The sequence below is a fragment of the Tupaia chinensis genome, unplaced genomic scaffold (assembly GCF_000334495.1).
Source record: "Tupaia chinensis unplaced genomic scaffold, TupChi_1.0 Scaffold139927_1, whole genome shotgun sequence".
NCBI classification, from domain to species: Eukaryota; Metazoa; Chordata; class Mammalia; order Scandentia; family Tupaiidae; genus Tupaia; species Tupaia belangeri.
In genome coordinates this window covers 262,366-281,686 of record NW_006199806.1, presented here as the reverse complement: position 1 = coordinate 281,686, position 19,321 = coordinate 262,366, and the positions used below count along the sequence as shown (strand labels likewise).

The 19,321-nt window shown below is 41.9% G+C and overlaps 1 protein-coding gene across 4 annotated transcripts in view; it reads right to left on the bottom strand.

Annotated features, from left to right (window-relative positions):
• Window positions 1-11,512: 11,512 nt before the first annotated feature.
• MIX23 (mitochondrial matrix import factor 23) overlaps window positions 11,513-19,321 on the bottom strand; it is a 37,452-nt gene continuing 29,643 nt past the window's right edge. For all 4 annotated transcript variants that reach the window (XM_027765904.1, XM_006162359.3, XM_027765905.1 and 1 more), the window contains 2 exons: window positions 18,490-18,549; window positions 11,513-11,815 (listed from right to left, as the gene is read on the bottom strand). In XM_027765904.1, the coding sequence (XP_027621705.1) occupies window positions 11,765-11,815; window positions 18,490-18,549 (111 nt within the window). In that variant the 3' untranslated portion in view covers window positions 11,513-11,764. The remainder of the gene's footprint in view (window positions 11,816-18,489; window positions 18,550-19,321) is intronic.

Genomic DNA, 19,321 nt, shown 5'->3' with positions numbered 1-19,321 from the left:
ATTGATTTATTGACTTTGCATTCCTTTTTTTTTTTTTTTTTTTTTTTCCCCACATTGCCCATGCACCTGCCAAAGAGACAGAGAGGGGGAGAGAGGAAATGTGAGAAACCATCCCCAAAGGGATTGCCATGCCACAATCTCTTCTCTTATATTCTCTTTTCAGGAATTTGGGCATGCATGCACACATGCCAAGCATGTTTTTCAAGTCACTGGGTCCAAGATTCAAACCATACCAGCAGCCGTGTGGAATCCAGGTGTTTTAAACACCATGCCACTGGGTGGCCCGCCTTTTTGCTTTTAAGGCAGGGTCTTGCTATGTCATGATCCTCCTGCCTCAGTCTCCTTAGTAGCTAGGACCACATGTGTGCACCACCACCCTCTTTCAGACAGGTCTTGCTATGTTTCCCACACCAGCCTCAAGGTCACAATTCTCCTACCTCAGCTTTCCAAATCACTGGGATTACAGGTATCTAGCCTTTAGGTTGGACCAGGTCTTGGACCTGGGTCTCCCATGTGGCCTCAGTCCGTGGATCACAGCATATTATCAGGACATGCACCATGGCTGGGCCTGAGCTTGCATTATTTTTTTTTAATCTTTTTATTTCAATTTCTTTTATACATTCAATCACATGTTACTTAGCTTACAAAGTGAATATTCCAACATGTGTACATTTCTCGCCAGTCCAGTTGACAATACTAAAAAATTTTCAATAGATAATAATCCATTTCTTTGTCCCATAAATGCCTCGCCTCTCTATTTTTCTCCTTAATGTCCTTCCTCAAACTCTACTCTTTCACCCTCCCTTTTCCCACACTGTGTATTTTTTTTGTCTTGCTATATTTGCTTATTGGTGGGTCAGGATTCTCTATATACAAGATCATGTTATCTACAAATAGAGATAGCTTTGCTTTACTTTCTTTCTTTCCAATCTGGATGACTTTTATTTCATTTCTTGTCTAATTGCGCTGCTGAGAATCTGTGATGCAAAGTCGAATAGACGTGGTAATATTGGACATCTTTGTCTTGTACTTGATCTTAGGGAGAAAGCATCCAGTCTTTCACCAATTAGTACAAATTAGCTGTGGCTTTTTGTAGATTCCTTTCATTAAGATAAATTCCATTCTAGTGTGTTGAGTGTTTTTATAATGAAAGGATGTTGAGTTTTGCCAAAAGCTTTTTCTTCTGCTGTCGAGATGATCATATGGTTTTGTTTTCGTGAACTGGATATTAACCAACTTTGCATTCCCAGAATAAATCCCATTTAATCATTGTGCTTTTTTAATATATGTGCTACACCCAATTTTCCTCTTTTAAAAATTATTTTATTTAACTTTATTTATTATTTTATTTATTTTGACCAGAGAGGAACAGAGCGAGTGAGTGAGTGAGAGAGAGGGAGAGAGAGAGAGAGAGAGAGAGAGAGAAGGAAAGTGAAAAAGCAAGCCTTCAGATCCAGTACTCAAACCATGGTCACCCATGTGGGAGTCCAGTGCCCTTAACCACCACACCACCTGTTGGCCCCAAACTACAGTCAGTTTTCTGTTAGGTTGTTAGGAAAATTATTATTTATTTTTTCTGTGTCTTCCCATGCAAAAATGCATCATGACTTTCTCAATGACCCAATAGTATTTTGTTGAGAAATTTTGCAATCATAATTATAAAAGGTATTGGAATCTAGTTTTCTTGTGATGCCTTTGTCTGGTGTTTGTATATAGGTATATAGGTAATATTGGCCTCATAGAGTGAGTTGGAACGTGTTCCCCTCTTATGGACCAGCAGGTGGCTGTGGTGGTTAAGGGTGCTGGGCTCCCATGTGGCCGACCACAGTTCGAGTCCTGGACTTGGAGGCTTGCTTTCTCACTCTCTTTTCTCTCTCCTCCTTCCTTTCTGGTCAAATTAAAAATACATAAATAAAATAATTCTTTCAAAAAAAGGAACATGTTCTCTCTTCTATATTATAGAAGAATTTGTGTAGAATTGATATTCTTTAAATGTTTGTTAGAATTCAGCAATGAAGCTATTTGCATCTGAGATCTTCCACTTTGTGGAAAGTTTTTGATTACTAACTCAATCTCATAAATTGTCTTCCTGAGTCAGTTTTATTAACACATGCCATTCTAGGAATTTGTTCATTTTTATGTATGTTATTTAACTTATTGGCATACAATTGTTCATAGCATTCGTTAAAAATCCTTTTTATTTTTTCAAGGTCATTAGTAACGTCCCCTCTTTCATTTCTGATTCTAGTAAGTCGAGTCTTCTTTTTTTTAAAAATCAGTCTAGTTGAGGGTTTGTTATTTTCAAAGAACAAGTTTTATTAATTGTATTTATTGTTTTTCCTATTCCTTTTCTTTTATCGTTTGGTTATTTAAGAGTAGGTTGCTTAATTTCTACATATTTGTATAGTTTTCCACCCTTACCCATCTCCACCCCTGTGCCCTAGTCACATCCTCCTACTCCACCATTCATCCCCACACACCTTTTCTTATTTTATTTTTTTTGAGAGGTTTTCGCTATAGGGCGCGTGTGCTTGCCAAGACAGACAGAGAGAGACATAGAGACAGAAAGTGAGAAATCACCCCCCAGGGGGTATGGTCACGCCACAATCCCTTCTCCACCATTCTCCTCTCAGGATCTTGAGCAGGCACGCACACGCGCCCAGCGTGAGTTTTAAGCCACCGCGTCCAGGGCGCGAACCGCGGTTGACTACGTGAGAGTCCAGCGACATAGCCATTGCGCTAACTGCTGGTTCCCCCCATCCACCTTGTTTTGATGCTCAGGCTCTGTCATCCTGCCCTGTGCTACCACCACTATCCTCCCCTCCCCCGTGTGCCTGCCCTCTTTGCCCCAGCTGTGCTGAACCCCCTCAATGGGTATTGTTCCCGTGGGGAGCCAACTCTGACATCTAGTTTTAGACTATCTCAAATTAATGTCTGCCCTCTTTGGAACTATCTAATGGATTTTAAAACAAATTGCTTGGGAAGGAGATGGGGACCAGAAGTGAAAGGGAGGGTAAGAGATAAAGAGAAAAAGGGGAAGGGCAAAGAGATGAGGAAACTTTTTAAAATGCTCTAAATAGGGCCAGCCTCACAGCACAATATTTAAGGGTTGTACATTGGGAGCCAGGTCCCACATAGCTGATTGAGGTTCAAATCCCAGCTCCAGTAGCTTGTGAAAACATGCCAGGCACATGTGTGTGTATGCCCCAAATCCTGACAAGACAGAGAAATGGAAGAAAAATGGTTGCAGAGTGGCCATGTACTATTGGGAGGTCCTCTCTCTAGCTCTCTCTCTCTCTCTCTCTCTCTCTAGCAAGCATATGTGCCCTCCACAAGCAGAAACAATGCCTTAGGGGTTGGCAGGTGGTATGGTGGCTAAGGTGCTAGACTCCTACATAGTTGACCACGGTTTGATTCCAAGATCTGGAGACTTGCCTTCACTTTCTCTCTCTCTCTCTGGTGAGTGCATGTGTCCTATAGCTAATTAAAATAATAATATAAAATTAAATAATTCTTTTTTTTTTTAGAGGTTTTTGCTATAGGGTGCATACACTCACTGGAAAGACAGAGAGAGACAGAAAGCGAGAAATCACCTCCTAGGGGGGATGGCCACGCCGCAATCCCTTCTCCTCTTGGGATCTTGGGCATGCACGCACACGTGCCTGGTAAATAATTTTTTTTTTAAATAAACTAAATAAAGTCTCTCTCTCTCTGGATTCTGCACTCTGCTAGTGACACTTGCTAACCCCACTGTCCGCAAATAATAGTAATAGCTAATAATAGCTAATATCATCAGTATTTACTACATGTCAGATAGTGTTTTACAATCTTTACATATTTAACTCACTTAGTTTCTACAGCAACCTCATGAAGTAAATAAAGTGTCATTATTATTCTAACTTTATTTTTTAATTTTTGTTTTTTTCTAGTTTTTTTTTTTTTTTTGTCACAGAGCACGTGTGCTCACTGGAGAGAGACAATAAGAGGAAAAGTGAGAAATCACCCCCCAGGTAGGATAGCCACTCTGCAGTACCCTCTCCTCCATTCTCCCCACTGGATTTTGGGCACATGTGCATATGCTCCTGGAGTGATTTTTTAGCTGCCAGGTCCAGGACTTGAACTGTGGTCAGCTTTTTGGGAATCCAGCATCCTAATCACCAAGCCACTTGCTGGCCCCTGTTATTCCCTCCGTATAGAAGACAGAGTTTAGAGAGATTAAATTATTTGCCCAAGGCCATGTGACTCATTCCTAGAGAAGTAAAGATGTGATCCCAGGGTAAGCTGTTTGCCTCCAGGGCCAAGGCTCTTAACCCCTACACTCTACTAACAGGGGCTCAGAATTCATTCCCCAGGGTACTCTGACCCCTGAAGTAGATAAGAGGTTAAAATGGTTATTATTTTTTATAACCACTGCCAACTCTTAAAGCTTCGTGATAGAGAAACTGTCCTATTTATCTGCCTTCAGCTTGTAGCATCTAAACAGTCAATAATGAACGTAAAGCTCTCCACTGGCTGACTGTATTAGTGCTGTAGGGTTCTTAGGTAGCAGAGACACCAGAGATAACCCCACAGGCCTGGTAAAAGGATAATTACAAACATAAACACACACACTCATAGCTGTGTACACGTAGCAGCTGATCAAAGACCGATTAGGAGGATTAGATGTATTCTTTCTTTGTCCTGATTTTATTATAGTATAAAGTCTGAACACATCACGTGCTTAATAATTAATATAATAAGGGACTTATGCAAGGAGAACTACATCTTGCTGTCCAAAATAAGAGACTTAAATAAATGGACAAACACATCCTGTACCTGGTTAGGTATATTTCGTGTTAAAGAGAATGTAATAATTTTTTGCTTGCAGGGGTGAGGGACTCAACTGCAGCTCTCTGTCAGACACTTCAGAATCTTCTGCCAGACCATGTTTTTTTTTCTTTAAATTTTATTTATTCATTCATTTATTTTTAATTTGACAGAGAGAGAGAGAAAGAGAGAGAGAAAGAAAGAAAGAGGGGAAGTGAGAAAGCAAGCCAAACAGGTCTGGAACTCGAACCATGGTCAGCCATGTAGGAGTGCCCAATGCCTTTAACTACCATGCTACCTGCTGGTCCCCATCCAGACCATGGTTTGTTTTTTGGGGTTTTTTTGGAGAGATTTTTGCTATAGGGCACATGCACTCGCCAGACAGACAGAGACAGACAGAGAGACAGGTCACGCTGTAATCCCTTCTCCTCCATTCTCCTCTCGGGATCTTGGACACGCACGCACACGCGCCCAGCATGAGTTTTAAGCCACCGGGTCCGGGACGCGAACCGCGGTCAACTACATGGGAGTCCAGTGACATAGCCATTACGCTAACTGCTGGTTCCCCAGACCATGTTTTTAAATGACTGATATTAGGTCAAGTGAAGACTCTATATATGATTCTGCCCAGGGTTGTGGGTGATGGTGATTCTGTCCTCTCTGGCAAACAGATTCCTTCACCTCCTGAGGGAGTGAATCACTTTCTGTCTGGTTTCTCATTTAGGAGAAGGTCAAAGAATCATGTTGGCCCCTGGAGGCTCCTGTAGCCTCCTTATGTGGAACTTGAAGCTCAGACACAGTAGGACAATGCTCCCAAAGAGCTATTCACGCACACTCCTGCTGCTGTGGACATGAGAAGGTACTGCACTGGTAATGCCGATGGGTCATCTAAGCAGGGTCATCTAACACACTGGGACTGTTCTAGATTGCTCTTTAAGCTCAGGAGAATTTACATAACTCAGAGATTTACCATAAAGTTGTATCTGCTTAGGAACCTAGAAAATGCCAACCAGCCAGGCCTCCTGGAGAACAGAAATCTGCCCAGAACTTGTCTCATAGCTGGAAATGGAATCGAAGGCAGCTCTAAGCCCCTGAGGAGCTGTGCTGGTGAGTTTCCACTCATGGGCTCCATCAGTCATGGGTCTCAGCTCTTCCCATGTCCACCCTGCTGCAGCTCCAGCCCTCATGCTCTTTCACTCTTTTACCCACCTCGGAGGGGTGGTCCGCATGCCCTTAAGGCCCAAGGGCAAGGAGTTGGACTAGAAGCTTGAGAGCGGGGTCGATGTCCATGCACATGCAGAATCCACGCTAACAACCGCCGGATGAGGTCCAGTGCATAGGGTGGGGGCCCCACACAGAGGCCTTCAGTTGGCTCTTCACCCTCTGCTTCTGGCCCTTGACCAGGTCTAGCCTCTCAAACAAACAATCGTACCTGTCTGTACCTGGCCGCACTGTGCAATGGCTCCATATCATCATCTGGTTGGTGTAGTGGTTGGGCTGGCAGCTCTAGGCCCAAGTTGAAGGCCAGGGCCATCCTAGCTCTGCCAGCCTCAGAACTGCCCCACGGAGAAGAGCTCATCAGCCGCCAGCATGTCCCTGTGCAGGATCTTGTCCCTGAACACACGGGCGAGCCCATTGAGCAGCAGCTGCATCACCTTCTTCGTCTCAGATCTCACCAAGACAAGACTCCGCAGCCAGCGAGGTTGTGCTCATGCCAGTCAAACACCAGGCGTCTACTGCCCTTGGAGGTGATCTGCGAGTTCTGGTTCTATGAATCCCAATCAAACTACCCCATCTTCCAGTTTTAGAAGCTGGGGGATCTTGATCTCAGACAAGGCTGTAATGGAGAACCCCTCATCCTCAAGAGTGCCTTCTTCAGAGCCACTGTTTTTTATTTACTCTATGGGAGCTAAGAAAGGACCCAGTCCTGGGTCTTGGGCATGCACTCTCTGAGCAAACACCGAAGCTTCCATGTAGGTCAGCCTGGAAGAGCATCTAGTTTCACTGCTGGGCCACGGTTCTTCAGAGCCCCTTTCCTGCCGTCCTGTGGGGCTTGGCCTTAAACACCTACCTGAAGGTGCCTTGCTCTGTCTTGGTGAGTTTCTCTTGACATTTCATCACTCCACAAGTAGAATAGCTTTGCCTTGGCTGCCTCCAGTGCATCACCTGCCCCACTCGCCTGTCCTTCTCCCCTCCCTTTTTTCTCTCTGGTCCCTTTCTCCCAGCCACCGCCCTTCCACACCTGCTTGGGTGCTGCCCTTCAGGCGCTGCCTCCTCAGCGGCACCCAGCTACCCCTTCTTAATGCCCCAGTAGACCCACAGGTTCACCTAGGCCAAGTCCTCTGCTCTTGTACAGGGGTGCCCTCAGCTGGCCACTGCATCCAGAAGCTGGGAGCTCTACTTGAAACTTTTATTAATGATCTGGATTTCTTCCCCATGCATTTCTGGGAGATGATGGCTTGTTTTAAAAATGGTGGATGTGATCCCTTTCTAATATTTTGTTTTTCAATGTTTATGCTCAACAATAAGAATTTTTATTTACAGGATCCTCTGCCTAGCCTTCTGAGCAGGATCAGGGTCCTTGTACAGGCTGGCAGCCAGATCCACTGGGAAGGTGATCTTCCCTACAGCCTGCCCACCATTGCAACTGAGCCAGGATTTAAGAGTCAAGCAATTTAATCAAGGGTATTCTATAAGGCCAGTGCACACAAATTGTGAGCAACCTAAGTATGCTCGAACATGTTTGATTAGAACATCTGACATTAGGGAGAATGCTCATTTTTTTAATATATATAATTTATTCATTAATTTATTTTAATTTGACCAGAGACAAGAGAAAAAGTGAGAAAGCAAGCCACCAGGTTCGGGACTCAAACTGTGGCTGTCCATATGGGAGTGTCCAGCGCCTTAACCACTATGCCACCTGCTGGTCCCCTAGAATACTCACTTTTCTTTACATGTTTGACTAACTTCCCAGTTTAGATTATTCCTGGACACCTGGTCCATTAGCAGAGCCTAACACTATAGTACTGGGTTTTTTTTTTTTTCCCTAACCGGTATCTTTGAGCGCAACTTAGAAAAGAGGATTAGAGAATTTTCTCTTTTTTTTTATTTTTGCACTTACTTGGTACATTTCAGTCTCTAGTTAAAAGGGCATTACAGAGTTCTCCAATCAGCTAAAGTCATTTACAACTCTCCACCCCATTCTAATTTCCTCATTACTATTATTTTGTGGAGAACTTTACCATATTTCAGCATATTCTATAATTTGTTTCTTTTCTATTGTGTTTCCCCTCACCAAGTGCAAGGTCTTTGAGAACAGGTATTTTGTTTTCAGTGACATACAGTAGTCAATAGTGTCTAGAATAGGTAAAGAATTCAAACATGTGCTAAAAGAATTTGCAAATGTATTACCATAGGTGTTCCTTCCCATGGCTGTCTTCAGTGCTACAGAGGAAGGGCCACACTCATCTCCAAACTTCTGCCCATTTTTCTCTTTTCTGTGTCTAAGTTACAAGTGACAAAACCAATTTAATAAATTGTTGTAAAGTAGCAACTACCCACAAGACACTTTGATTCAGCATACAAGTTACTCAAGAGCAATGCACATATTTTTTTATTTATATTTTGGGTGGGTTTTTTTTTTGGGGGGGGGGTGGAGTATATGGCACATACACTCACTGGAGACAGAGACAGAGGGAAAAAGAAAGCAACTCACCCTTACCCTCAAGGGGGGATGACCACACCACAATCCTTTCTCCCCTATTTGTCAATATTCTGGGCAAATGTACCTGGTATTTTTCAAGCTGTTGGATCTGGGACTCAAACCTCGGGTTGGCCAAGTGGGATCCAGCTGCCTTAACCGCTGCACTACCTGCTGGGCCAATATTTGCAGTATAGTCATTGACACTTAACCTTACACTCTCTTAATTACACATTTCTCATAACCTGCTAGTGATTGCTATCCCACTGACATAACTGGATTAGCTAGTTGGTATCTTCTCAGACCTGAAGTTCTAGAAAGGCTGTTTGGAATCCTTTCCAAGGATCCAAATTCTCCCCAGAGCAGTAGCATCAGAAAGATCTTTGTCTTTTCATTCTTTTAGACATTCTTTCAATTCACTCATCCATCCAAAGATGGATATGGATTCAACAAGCAAAGAAAAAACCTTTTACACTGCTGACCCTTAGAAAAATTTTTGTTGAAAAGACCAGATCGTAATATCCACAGTAGTTTTGCTTCTCAATAGCCCTCCAATTTGTTTGACCCACAGTAAGTGCTCAAAAAATTTTTTGCTGAACAGTGAGCACTTCATACCTTTATTAGCTACTACCAAGTACGTAATCTGATAAACGTCCATGTTCTAAAGGCCTGTCAGAGGCCTATTTGGTCATTCAGAGTCAGAGCCCAGTGGCTCGTGTTTAGACATTCTGGTAGGCAAAATTCTAATTGCCAATCTTCCTCCAGCCCCAAGATGTCCTACCTTACTCCTTCAGAAAGTGACCAGATACATCTGTGATTATATTACATGGCAAAAGAGATTTGCAGATGTAATTAAGATCAGAATCATTTCATTTTTAATTAATCAAGAAGATTATTGGGGTAGGCCTAATCTAATCACATAAACCTTTTAAAAGCAGCCAATCTGGGTCACTGCAGAAAAAGTTAACAATTCCAAGCATGAGAAGGATTAAATTCACTTTCACCAGCCTAAAGATGGAGAGAATCATGTGTCAAGAAATGTGGGTGGCACTGGGGGCTGGCAGGTGGTGTGGTGGTTAAAGGTGCTGGACTCCCACATGGTTGACCAAGGTTCGAGTCCCAGACCTGGCAGCTTGCCTTCTCACTTTCTCTCTCTCTCGCTCTATGGTCAAATAAAAATAAATAAATGGATAAAGATAAATAAAATAAAAATAATTTAAAAAAGAAAAAGAAAAAGAAATGTGGGTGGTATCTTACAGTCAGTAAGAAAAATGGTAACATTAATCCCACAATCCAAGGATCTGAATTCTGCCAATACCCAATCAGAGTGGAAACAGATTCTTACCTGACTCCAGATAAGAGCCTAGCCTGTTTCTCAGCTGGAGCTCAGCTTTGTAAAAACATAAGCAGGGACCAGCAGTTAGTGCAATGGCTATGTCGCTGAATTCCCATGTAGTCGACTGCGGTTTGAGTCCTGGACCCAGTGGCTTAAACTCACCCCGGGTGCGTGTGCGTGCCCAAGATCCCGAGAGAAGAAAGGAGGAAAAGGGATTGCGTGATTATATTACATGGCAAAAGAGATTTGCAGATGTAATTAAGATCAGAATCATTTCATTTTTAATTAATCAAGAAGATTATTGGGGTAGGCCTAATCTAATCACATAAACCTTTTAAAAGCAGCCAATCTGGGTCACTGCAGAAAAAGTTAACAATTCCAAGCATGAGAAGGATTAAATTCACTTTCACCAGCCTAAAGATGGAGAGAATCATGTGTCAAGAAATGTGGGTGGCACTGGGGGCTGGCAGGTGGTGTGGTGGTTAAAGGTGCTGGACTCCCACATGGTTGACCAAGGTTCGAGTCCCAGACCTGGCAGCTTGCCTTCTCACTTTCTCTCTCACTCTCTCTATGGTCAAATAAAAATAAATAAATGGATAAAGATAAATAAAATAAAAATAATTTAAAAAAGAAAAAGAAAAAGAAATGTGGGTGGTATCTTACAGTCAGTAAGAAAAATGGTAACATTAATCCCACAATCCAAGGATCTGAATTCTGCCAATACCCAATCAGAGTGGAAACAGATTCTTACCTGACTCCAGATAAGAGCCTAGCCTGTTTCTCAGCTGGAGCTCAGCTTTGTAAAAACATAAGCAGGGACCAGCAGTTAGTGCAATGGCTATGTCGCTGAATTCCCATGTAGTCGACTGCGGTTTGAGTCCTGGACCCAGTGGCTTAAACTCACCCCGGGTGCGTGTGCGTGCCCAAGATCCCGAGAGAAGAAAGGAGGAAAAGGGATTGCGGCGTGGCCGTTCTCCCCTGGGGGGTGATTTCTCGCTTTCTGTCTCTCTCTGTCTTTCTGGTGAGCACATGCACCCTATAGCAAAAACCTCTTAAAAAACAAAAACAAAAAACCCATAAGCACAAAAACTGTTACTGTCAAGCCTGCCCAGATTTCTGATTCCAGAACTGTGTGATGATAAACAGGTATGGTATTAAGCCACATGGTTTGTGGCATTTGTTAAGCAATAACAAGACAAATTTTAATATCCCATATTAGAAAATACTTTTTGGCAATGATCAATTCCTACAATTAGAGATTTTAAAAACTAGCTCATCTGTAATGAGTTTACAAACTCATCTACTGTCATGCAAACCCTACCCTGCCTTTCTTTTCTCTGAATATTTTACTCATTTCCTTTTCAATGTCCATGGAAGCATCATCCAGTTAAGAATTCTACCCAAAGCCAGTTTTTATCTAAAAACAAGGTAAAGGACTAAAAGAAAGCTTCTTTGGACAGTGTCCTGCTTATAATACTTCCCTTTTACAATAAGCCCACAAAAGTAAATAAAAGGATAAACTCATCAGTAACCAAAAACTCTATATCCATTCCAATAATTAGTAAAAATCAAAATGATATATAAATAAAATCGGGTATTGAAATTGTGTACTAATTCTCTTATGAGAATTCAGTCTCTATTTGGAAGACAGTCAAATAAATATGAACAATGAGTCAGAAAATTATTTTAATAGTTACAAAACTTTTTCTTTACAGAATCAGTATAAAATAGTAATTGATTTCTCCATAATTATCAGAATTATTTATATTTGAGGTCTTGGCTAAGTGGGGCTGAAATCAACAAAAGGTCTTGGACTGTTGGCTCAGTAATCCTAGGAAGCCCGCCTTGTTGATGTCTGTCATGCTTAGCTCTTAGGAGATGACTGGGTCCTTTAAAAAAAGAAAAGTATCTTTCTTTCTTTATTCATTCTTTGGAGGCTTAAAGTGAATTCGGCAGCGTTCATTAAACACCTAAAATATTTAAACAGAAACAAAAGTCACTGAGTTACCCTATACAAGTAAGATCTGGAACTAAGATCATTTTGGTATACTTCAGGAGGATATAATTTTTGTTCTAGGTTAACAAATTTAGAAAACAGAGTTTTCTCTTCAGTTAGAATTGATGGGACCAGCAGTTGGCATAATGGCTATGTCGGTGGACTCCCATGTAGTTGACCACGGTTCAAGTCCTGGACCTGGTGGCTTAAAACTCACGCCGGGTGCGTGTGTGTGTTTGCCCAAGATCCCGAGAGGAGAATGGAAGAGAAGGGATTGTGGTGTGGCCATCCCCCCTAGGGGGTGATTTCTCGCTTTCTGTCTCTCTCTCTCTCACTGTCTTTTCTGGCAATCACAAATGCCCTATAGCAAAAACCTCTCCAAAAAAAAAAAAAAAGAATTGCCTTACGAAAGGCCTTGACATTCATTTACTAATAATCATTTATTGATGTTTTAATAAAATTTAAATTACTCAAAGAAAAATTATTAAGAGCCAGTTAATTTACAGGGGATCAGAGGTAGCATGGTGGTTAAGGGACTAGACTCCAACATGGCTGACCGTGGTTCAAGTCCCAGACCCAGTGGCTTGAAACTCATGCCAGGTATGTGTGCGTGGGTGCCCGAAATCCTGAGAGGACAATGGAGGAGAAGGGACTGCAGCATGCTCATCCCCCAGGGGATGATTTCTCACTTCCTGTCTCTGTGTCTCCAGGGAACACACACGCCCAATAACAAAAATCTCTCACCAAAATATAAAAGCCAGTTAATTTAGAAATTAGCCAACATTGGGGGCTGGCAGGTGACATGATGTGGTTAGGGGTGCTGGACTCGCATACATCCAAATGCAGTTCAAGTCCTGGACCTGGTGGCTTGCTTTCTCACTTTCTCTCTCTCTTACTCACTCTATCTCTCTCTGGTCAAATTAAAATAAATAAATGGCCAAATAAAGTTAAATAAAGAAAAAAGAAATTAGCCAACATTTCAGTTCCATATTCAGGACATATTTTGACAATTAAGACAAAAATATCTAAAATAAGTTCAAGATAAAGCATTTCCCTCTCTCTCTTTTTTTAAATTGCCCATTTTTTAAAATTCTACTGATCAGGGAAAAGGAATAATGGAACACCACCATTCCTTTTCCATTCCTTCAGCCTGTGAGGATTTTAGGCACACATGCACATGTGCCCAGTTCTGTTTTTCAAGCTGCAGGAGCCAGTATTCACACCACAATTGGCAACATGGAATCCACCTACAGGGATGGACCCGTAAAGGTTCTTATTCAGATGGCGGCTGCACTTTTCTGAACGTGTGCCAGGTCCTTCTCACAAGTAGGTAAGCTTGTTAGGTAAACCAGTTTTTGCTACGCTTTATAAAATAATGTATTTTTTATCAATTCACCTTGCTTCTTAAAACTCTAAACAAGTACAGGTTGAGAATCCCTAATCTGAGAATCTGAAATGCTACAAAATCCAAAACTTTTGAGTTATGACCTGATGCTGTAAGTAGAAAATTTTACACCGGACTTGATGTGATAGGTCATAGACAAAATGCTCTTATACAAAAATATTGTATAAAATTATCTTTAGGCTATGTATATAAGATATACATGAAGCATAACAAAATTTAATGTTAGATTTAGGTCTCATTTCCCAAATTATCTTGCTATATATACATACAAATATGCTGAAGTCAGAAAAAATATGAACTCTGAAACATTTCTGGTTCAGAAAATTCTGGATAAGGGATAATCAACCTGTGACATAAATGTTCAAAAGATGCTCTTTGACTAAATATTTGTCAAAATGGGACTGTATGAAATAGAAATTCTTGTACCACTACTCAATGGAATACAACTGAAGCTTAAAAAAGAATGAGAAGCTTTTTATGCTGATTTGAGAAAATATTCAAGATATATCAAGGGGAGAAAGTGAAGTGTTTTGTTTGTATAACAAAGGAGGAAAATAAACACAAAAGTAGAAAAAGTACAAATATCTGAAAGAATATACCATCCCATCAGAAGAAAGGGAAAGGAGGTAGCTGAAGGCAAGAGGGGAGGGAGGGTAAGAATTTCTAATATATATCCTTTAACATTTTAAAAAAATTTAAATCATGTGTCTAAAACTTTTAAGTGTCCAATTAAAAATAAACCTAGTCAGGTCAGCAGGTAGAATGGTGTTTAAGGTACTAGACTCACACATGGTCAGTAACAATTCAGTCCCAGACCTGGAGGCTTGAAAATCTTGCTGGACATGTGTGCATGCATGCCCAAAATCCCAAGAAGAGAATGGATTATAGCACCCTGGCAGGGAGGAGGGTTGATTTCTCACTTTCCCCTCTCTCTCTTTCTGGGGAGTGCACATGCCCTATGGCAAAAGCCTTAAAAATAAACAATAAAGGGATCAGCAATTAGCGTAATGGTTATGTCGCTGGACTCCCACATAGTCGACTGCGGTTCGTGTCCCAGACCTGGTGGCTTAAAACTCACGCCGGACGCGTGTGTGTGTGTGCCCAAGATTCCGAGAAGGGAATGGAGGAGAAGGGACTGCGGCGTGGCCATCCCATCCCCTCTGGGGGGTGATTTCTCGCTTTCTGTATCTCTGTTTCTATCTGTCTAGCGAGCGCATGTGCCCTATAGCAAAAACCTCTTAAAAAAATAAATTAAAAATAAACAATAAAAATTGGGGGTCAGCAGGTGGCATGTTGGTTAAAGCACTGGATTCTCACAACCACAGTTCAAGTCCTGGGCCCAGCAGCTTGAAAATCACACCAGGGGCATGTGCAGGCATGCCCCACATCCTGAGAGGACAGTGGAGGAGAAGGAATTGTGGCATTGCCATGCCCTCTTGGAGGGTGATTTCTCACTTTTCCTCTCTCTGTCTCTGTCTCTCTCTCTTTTTCTCTCAGGCAAGTACACATGCCTTATGGCAAATAACGTTCTTAAAAACAAAACAAAACAAAAAAATTAAATAAAAAACCCCTTAAGGTCTTAAAGATTTCTCAGAATTTATACCTATATTTCACTGAAGTAAGGAACGAGTCATTTTTAAAGTTAAAAAAAGAAATTACTGGGCCAGCCAGAAACTTGGTGGTTAAAGCAGCTGGAGTCCATGTGACCCACTGCACAGTTTAGTCCTGGACCTGGCAACTTGAAAAACATGCTGAGTGCATGTGCATGCATCCCCAAAAACCTGAGAGGAGAATGAAGGCGAAGGGACTGCAGTGTGGTCATTCCCCTGCTAGGGAAAGTACACGCTCTCCCTGGCAAGTGCACGGACCTAGAGCAAACTAGAAAAAAAAGAAAAAGAAAAAGAGAAATTACTCATGTTGGTTTGTTGCTGCTATCACAAAAACAAGGGACCAGCAGTTGGCGTAATGGATATGTCGCTGGACTCCCATGTAGCTGACAGCGATTTGAGTCCCGGACCCGGTGGCTTAAACTCATGCCGGGCATGTGTATGTGCGTGCCCAAGATCCTGAGAGGAGAACAGAGGAGAAGGGATTGCGGTGTGGGTGTTTCCCACTGAGGCATAATTTCTCACTTTCTGTCTCTCTCTCTCTCTTTCTGGCGAGTATATGTGCCCTATAACAAAAAAAAATTAAAACAAACAAACAAACAAAAAAACAAGAACAAAAATGTACATATAGTTTGTTTTTGTTTTTTAAGTTTTTGCTCTAGGGCACATGTTCTTACTGGAGAAAGACAGAGAGAGAAAGTAGGAAATACACCCCCCAAGGAGGAGAAAGTCATACCATAATTCCTTCTCCTCCTTTCTGCTCTTGGGATTTTGGGCATATATGCACACACACCAGGCATGTTTTTTCAATCCACCAGGACTGGGACTTGAACTAGGAAGTCAGCCACATGGGATCCGGCTGCCATAAGGCCCCCCCCTGCCATAATCACCATGACAATGGCTGGCCCCATAGGGAGTGCTAATCTTATCTAATTTCTTAAACTAGATGACAGGTACATGAGTGCTCATTCTATTAATATTCTTTAGATTCTGCATGTTACACTCTTTGGTCGAAGTGTCTTACCATTAAAAGAAAACATGAAGAAATCACGTAGACTCTTCTAGCCCTTGTGTCTTATAACTGAACTCACTCCAGAACCCAGCCCTGACATCCTCTGAAATTCCATGTTCAGACCTAAGAAGGCTTCAGGTCAGCACCCTGACACACGGGTAAGGATGATATAAACAACTTGGCTGAGCCTTTCCAAATCCTTTTCCTAAGTGGTTCCTACTGACTTTTGCTGACTTATTAATACCAGAGCTACATTGTCTTCCTTTTATAACAAGTAGAGTCCTCGTTTTTAGAGTGCATAGAGCATATGTTCCTTAAAACTAATTTCAAACCCAAAATGCTTCACTCTCCACTAGAATACATTTTACATATGTCATAAAGCTCTGCACTGGGTTTTTCAAGCTAGATCTCACTATATTTCTCCCTCAACACATGCTTCAAACATACAAAGCATACAAAAATTGCAAGAGAATGGAGAAGGGATTACAGAGTGGCCATCCTCCCTGGGGGTGATATTTCTTTTGTATGTCTTTCTAAGGAGAGCTTATACCCTACAGCAAAAATCTCTCTTAAAAAAATAATAAAGAATTTTGGCAGAAAAGGTAAAATAAAGAAATGTGATAAAAACAATTTTTTTAAAAAAAGAAATGTGATAGGGGGCCAGCAGTTAGCATAATGGCTATGTCGCTGGACTCCCATGTAGTCAACCGCAGTTCACGTCCCGGACCTGGTGGCTTAAAACTCACGCCGGGCGCATGTGCGTGCGTGCCCAAGATCCCGAGAGGAGAATGGAGGAGAAGGGACTGTGGCGTGACCATCCCCCCGGGGGGTGATTTCTCACTTTCTGTCTCCCTGTCTCTCTCTGTCTGGCGAGCGCACGCGCCCTATTGCGAAAACCTCTCAACCCCCCCCTCCCAAAACAAAACAAAAACAAAAACAAAGAAATGTGATAAAGCAAAGAAAGTCAATTTGTATTTTGCAATTTATTCATGGCTCGGCAAGCTGGCATATCCTCATTTTTGTTTCAGTTAACTTCTCTAGGCATACGGTTTAACACATTCCATTAGTCAATTAAAAAGGTTAAGAAAGAACTTTCAGTTCATTCTTTCAGATTTATTTTTGTCCTTCGGAACTCTTTTAGGAATTTTAGAGAGGGGTAAATGGATATATCTTTTCATAAAACTAAAGCCAAAATGTTGTGATTTTTGACTATATGTAAAGTCCTGGAATCTGGTCCACCAATCTAGTTCCTAATCAGAACTGTATCAATCTATGAACAGTAAAAGCCCTATCAGATACCAATGAAGCTACCCACAGTAAAGTTTCATGATTAGATAGATGTGAGAAAACAAACTATAAAGGGTAGCTAATGATATGAAAATTTATACAAAATAACTCAGCCTAAAAAGGTTAATTTTAACATATAACCTCTCTGAAGGTTGTGAGTTAAAACTACAGTAATAATTCTATTTTTTTCTTTTTTTTTTTTTTGGAAAGGTTTTTGCTATAGGGTGTGTGCACTCGCCAGACAGAGACAGACAGAAAGCGAAAAATCACCTCCCATGGGGGATGGCCATGCCGCAATCCCTTCTCCTCCATTCTTCTCTTGGGATCTTGGGCACACACGCACACGCGCCCAGTGTGAGTTTAAGCCACTGGGTCCGGGACTCAAACCACGGTCGACTATGTGGGAGTCCAGCGACATAGCCATTGCGCTAACTGCTGGTCCCAAACTACAGTAATAATTCTAAATATCAAATATGCCTGTAGTGTGAGGATCTACGTGTGCTAACTCCACCTCTGTTATAATGGCAGGCCATACAGTATGCCTGTAAAGCATTTTTATAAAATGGTTCTATTTGGATGTGAACCACACACCTTCCCCATTACCACCACCCCACCCCCCCAACACACACACACACACACAAGTCAAGACTCTGCTATTATCTGCATGTCTTCACAAAACTAATGAGTTAAGATCTGGGTGACAGGATTAACAGGGTAAAAACACAATCAGACTATGATACTGAAAGGTGGGACCTTTGTGTAGCGACTAGGTTTAAGCACGTTAGCACAGGTCCCCATGACTGACCCCTGGTGGGTTTATAAGGAGGGAATACGACAGAAAGAAGCTCACCAACACAGATCTGCCCTGCTCTCACCCTCAGGATTTGATGCCTTGGGCCTCTGCAAGATGTGGCTGCTGGACCTGGAACCTCCAAACTGCGAGCTGAATCAACCTCTTATCATTTTTTCTTAAAAGAATTTATTTATTTTATGTTATTATTATTTTTTTAATTTGGCCAGACAGACAGAGAGAGAGAAAGGGAAAGTGAGAAAGCAAGCTGATAGGTCCAGGACTCAAAGCGTGCTGGGCCATGTGGGAATCCAGCATCTTTAATCATCATGCCACCTGCCGGCCCCTCAACCTCTTGCTTTTATAAGTCACTCACTTTCAGTATTTTCTGTTTTTAGCAAAAGAAGGACTGGCACACCCTCAATGATTGTAAATCGGTAACTTCTCTCCTTTAAGCCTTAAGGAAGTCTTTACTCCCCACCCCTTGGTTTCTCCCTTTGCTAGCTCAGTTTCCTCTCTACTTTCCTAAACCAACATCACTTCATACCTTCCAGCTTCTGTCATTTACCACTTCTTCAACATTCAGTTCTGATTGCATCCATTTCAACTGCAAGAAAGGAAAAAAAATTACACATTTCAAGAGCTAAAACCAACCCCTATGTTTTCCCAACAAACCAGCTGCTGCTCTTTTATTTGTTGTCTGTTAATGGTAGATATTGGAACCTTCTTAAATAATCCACTCTATATGTCTAATCAACTTTGTATCTTTCAGCACAATGATTCTCAAAGAGCTGCATACTGTAATCACCTTAAGAACTTTAAAAAAACTCCAATGAGGGACCAACAAATGGTGTAATAGTTATGTCCCTGGACTCCCACATGGCCGACTGCGGTTCAAGTCTCGTACCTGGTAGCTTGAAACTGAAACCGGACACATGTGCGTGCATGCCCAAAATCCCAAGAGGAGAAGGGACTGTGGCAATGCCATCCCCCTGGGTAGTGATATCTCACTTTCTCTCTTTCTAGCAAGTGCACATGCTCTGTAACAAAAATCTCTCTTAAGAAAAACAAACAAAGAAACACCCCAATGCAGGGCTAACGGGTGTGTTATCGTGATTAAGGCACAGGATTCCCACATGGCCAACTAAAGTATGAGTCCCAGACCTAGCAGCTTGCTTTCTCACTTCCCCTCTCTCTCTCTCTCTAATGAAATAAAAAAATAATAATGGGGCTGGCAGGTGGCATAGTGGTAAAGGTACTTGACTTCCACATGGCCAACATGGTTAAGCCATCTGGACTCCCACATGGCTGAGCATGGTTTGAGTCCTGAACCTGGCAGGTTGCTTTCTCACTTTCCTTATCTTTCTCTCTGGTCAATT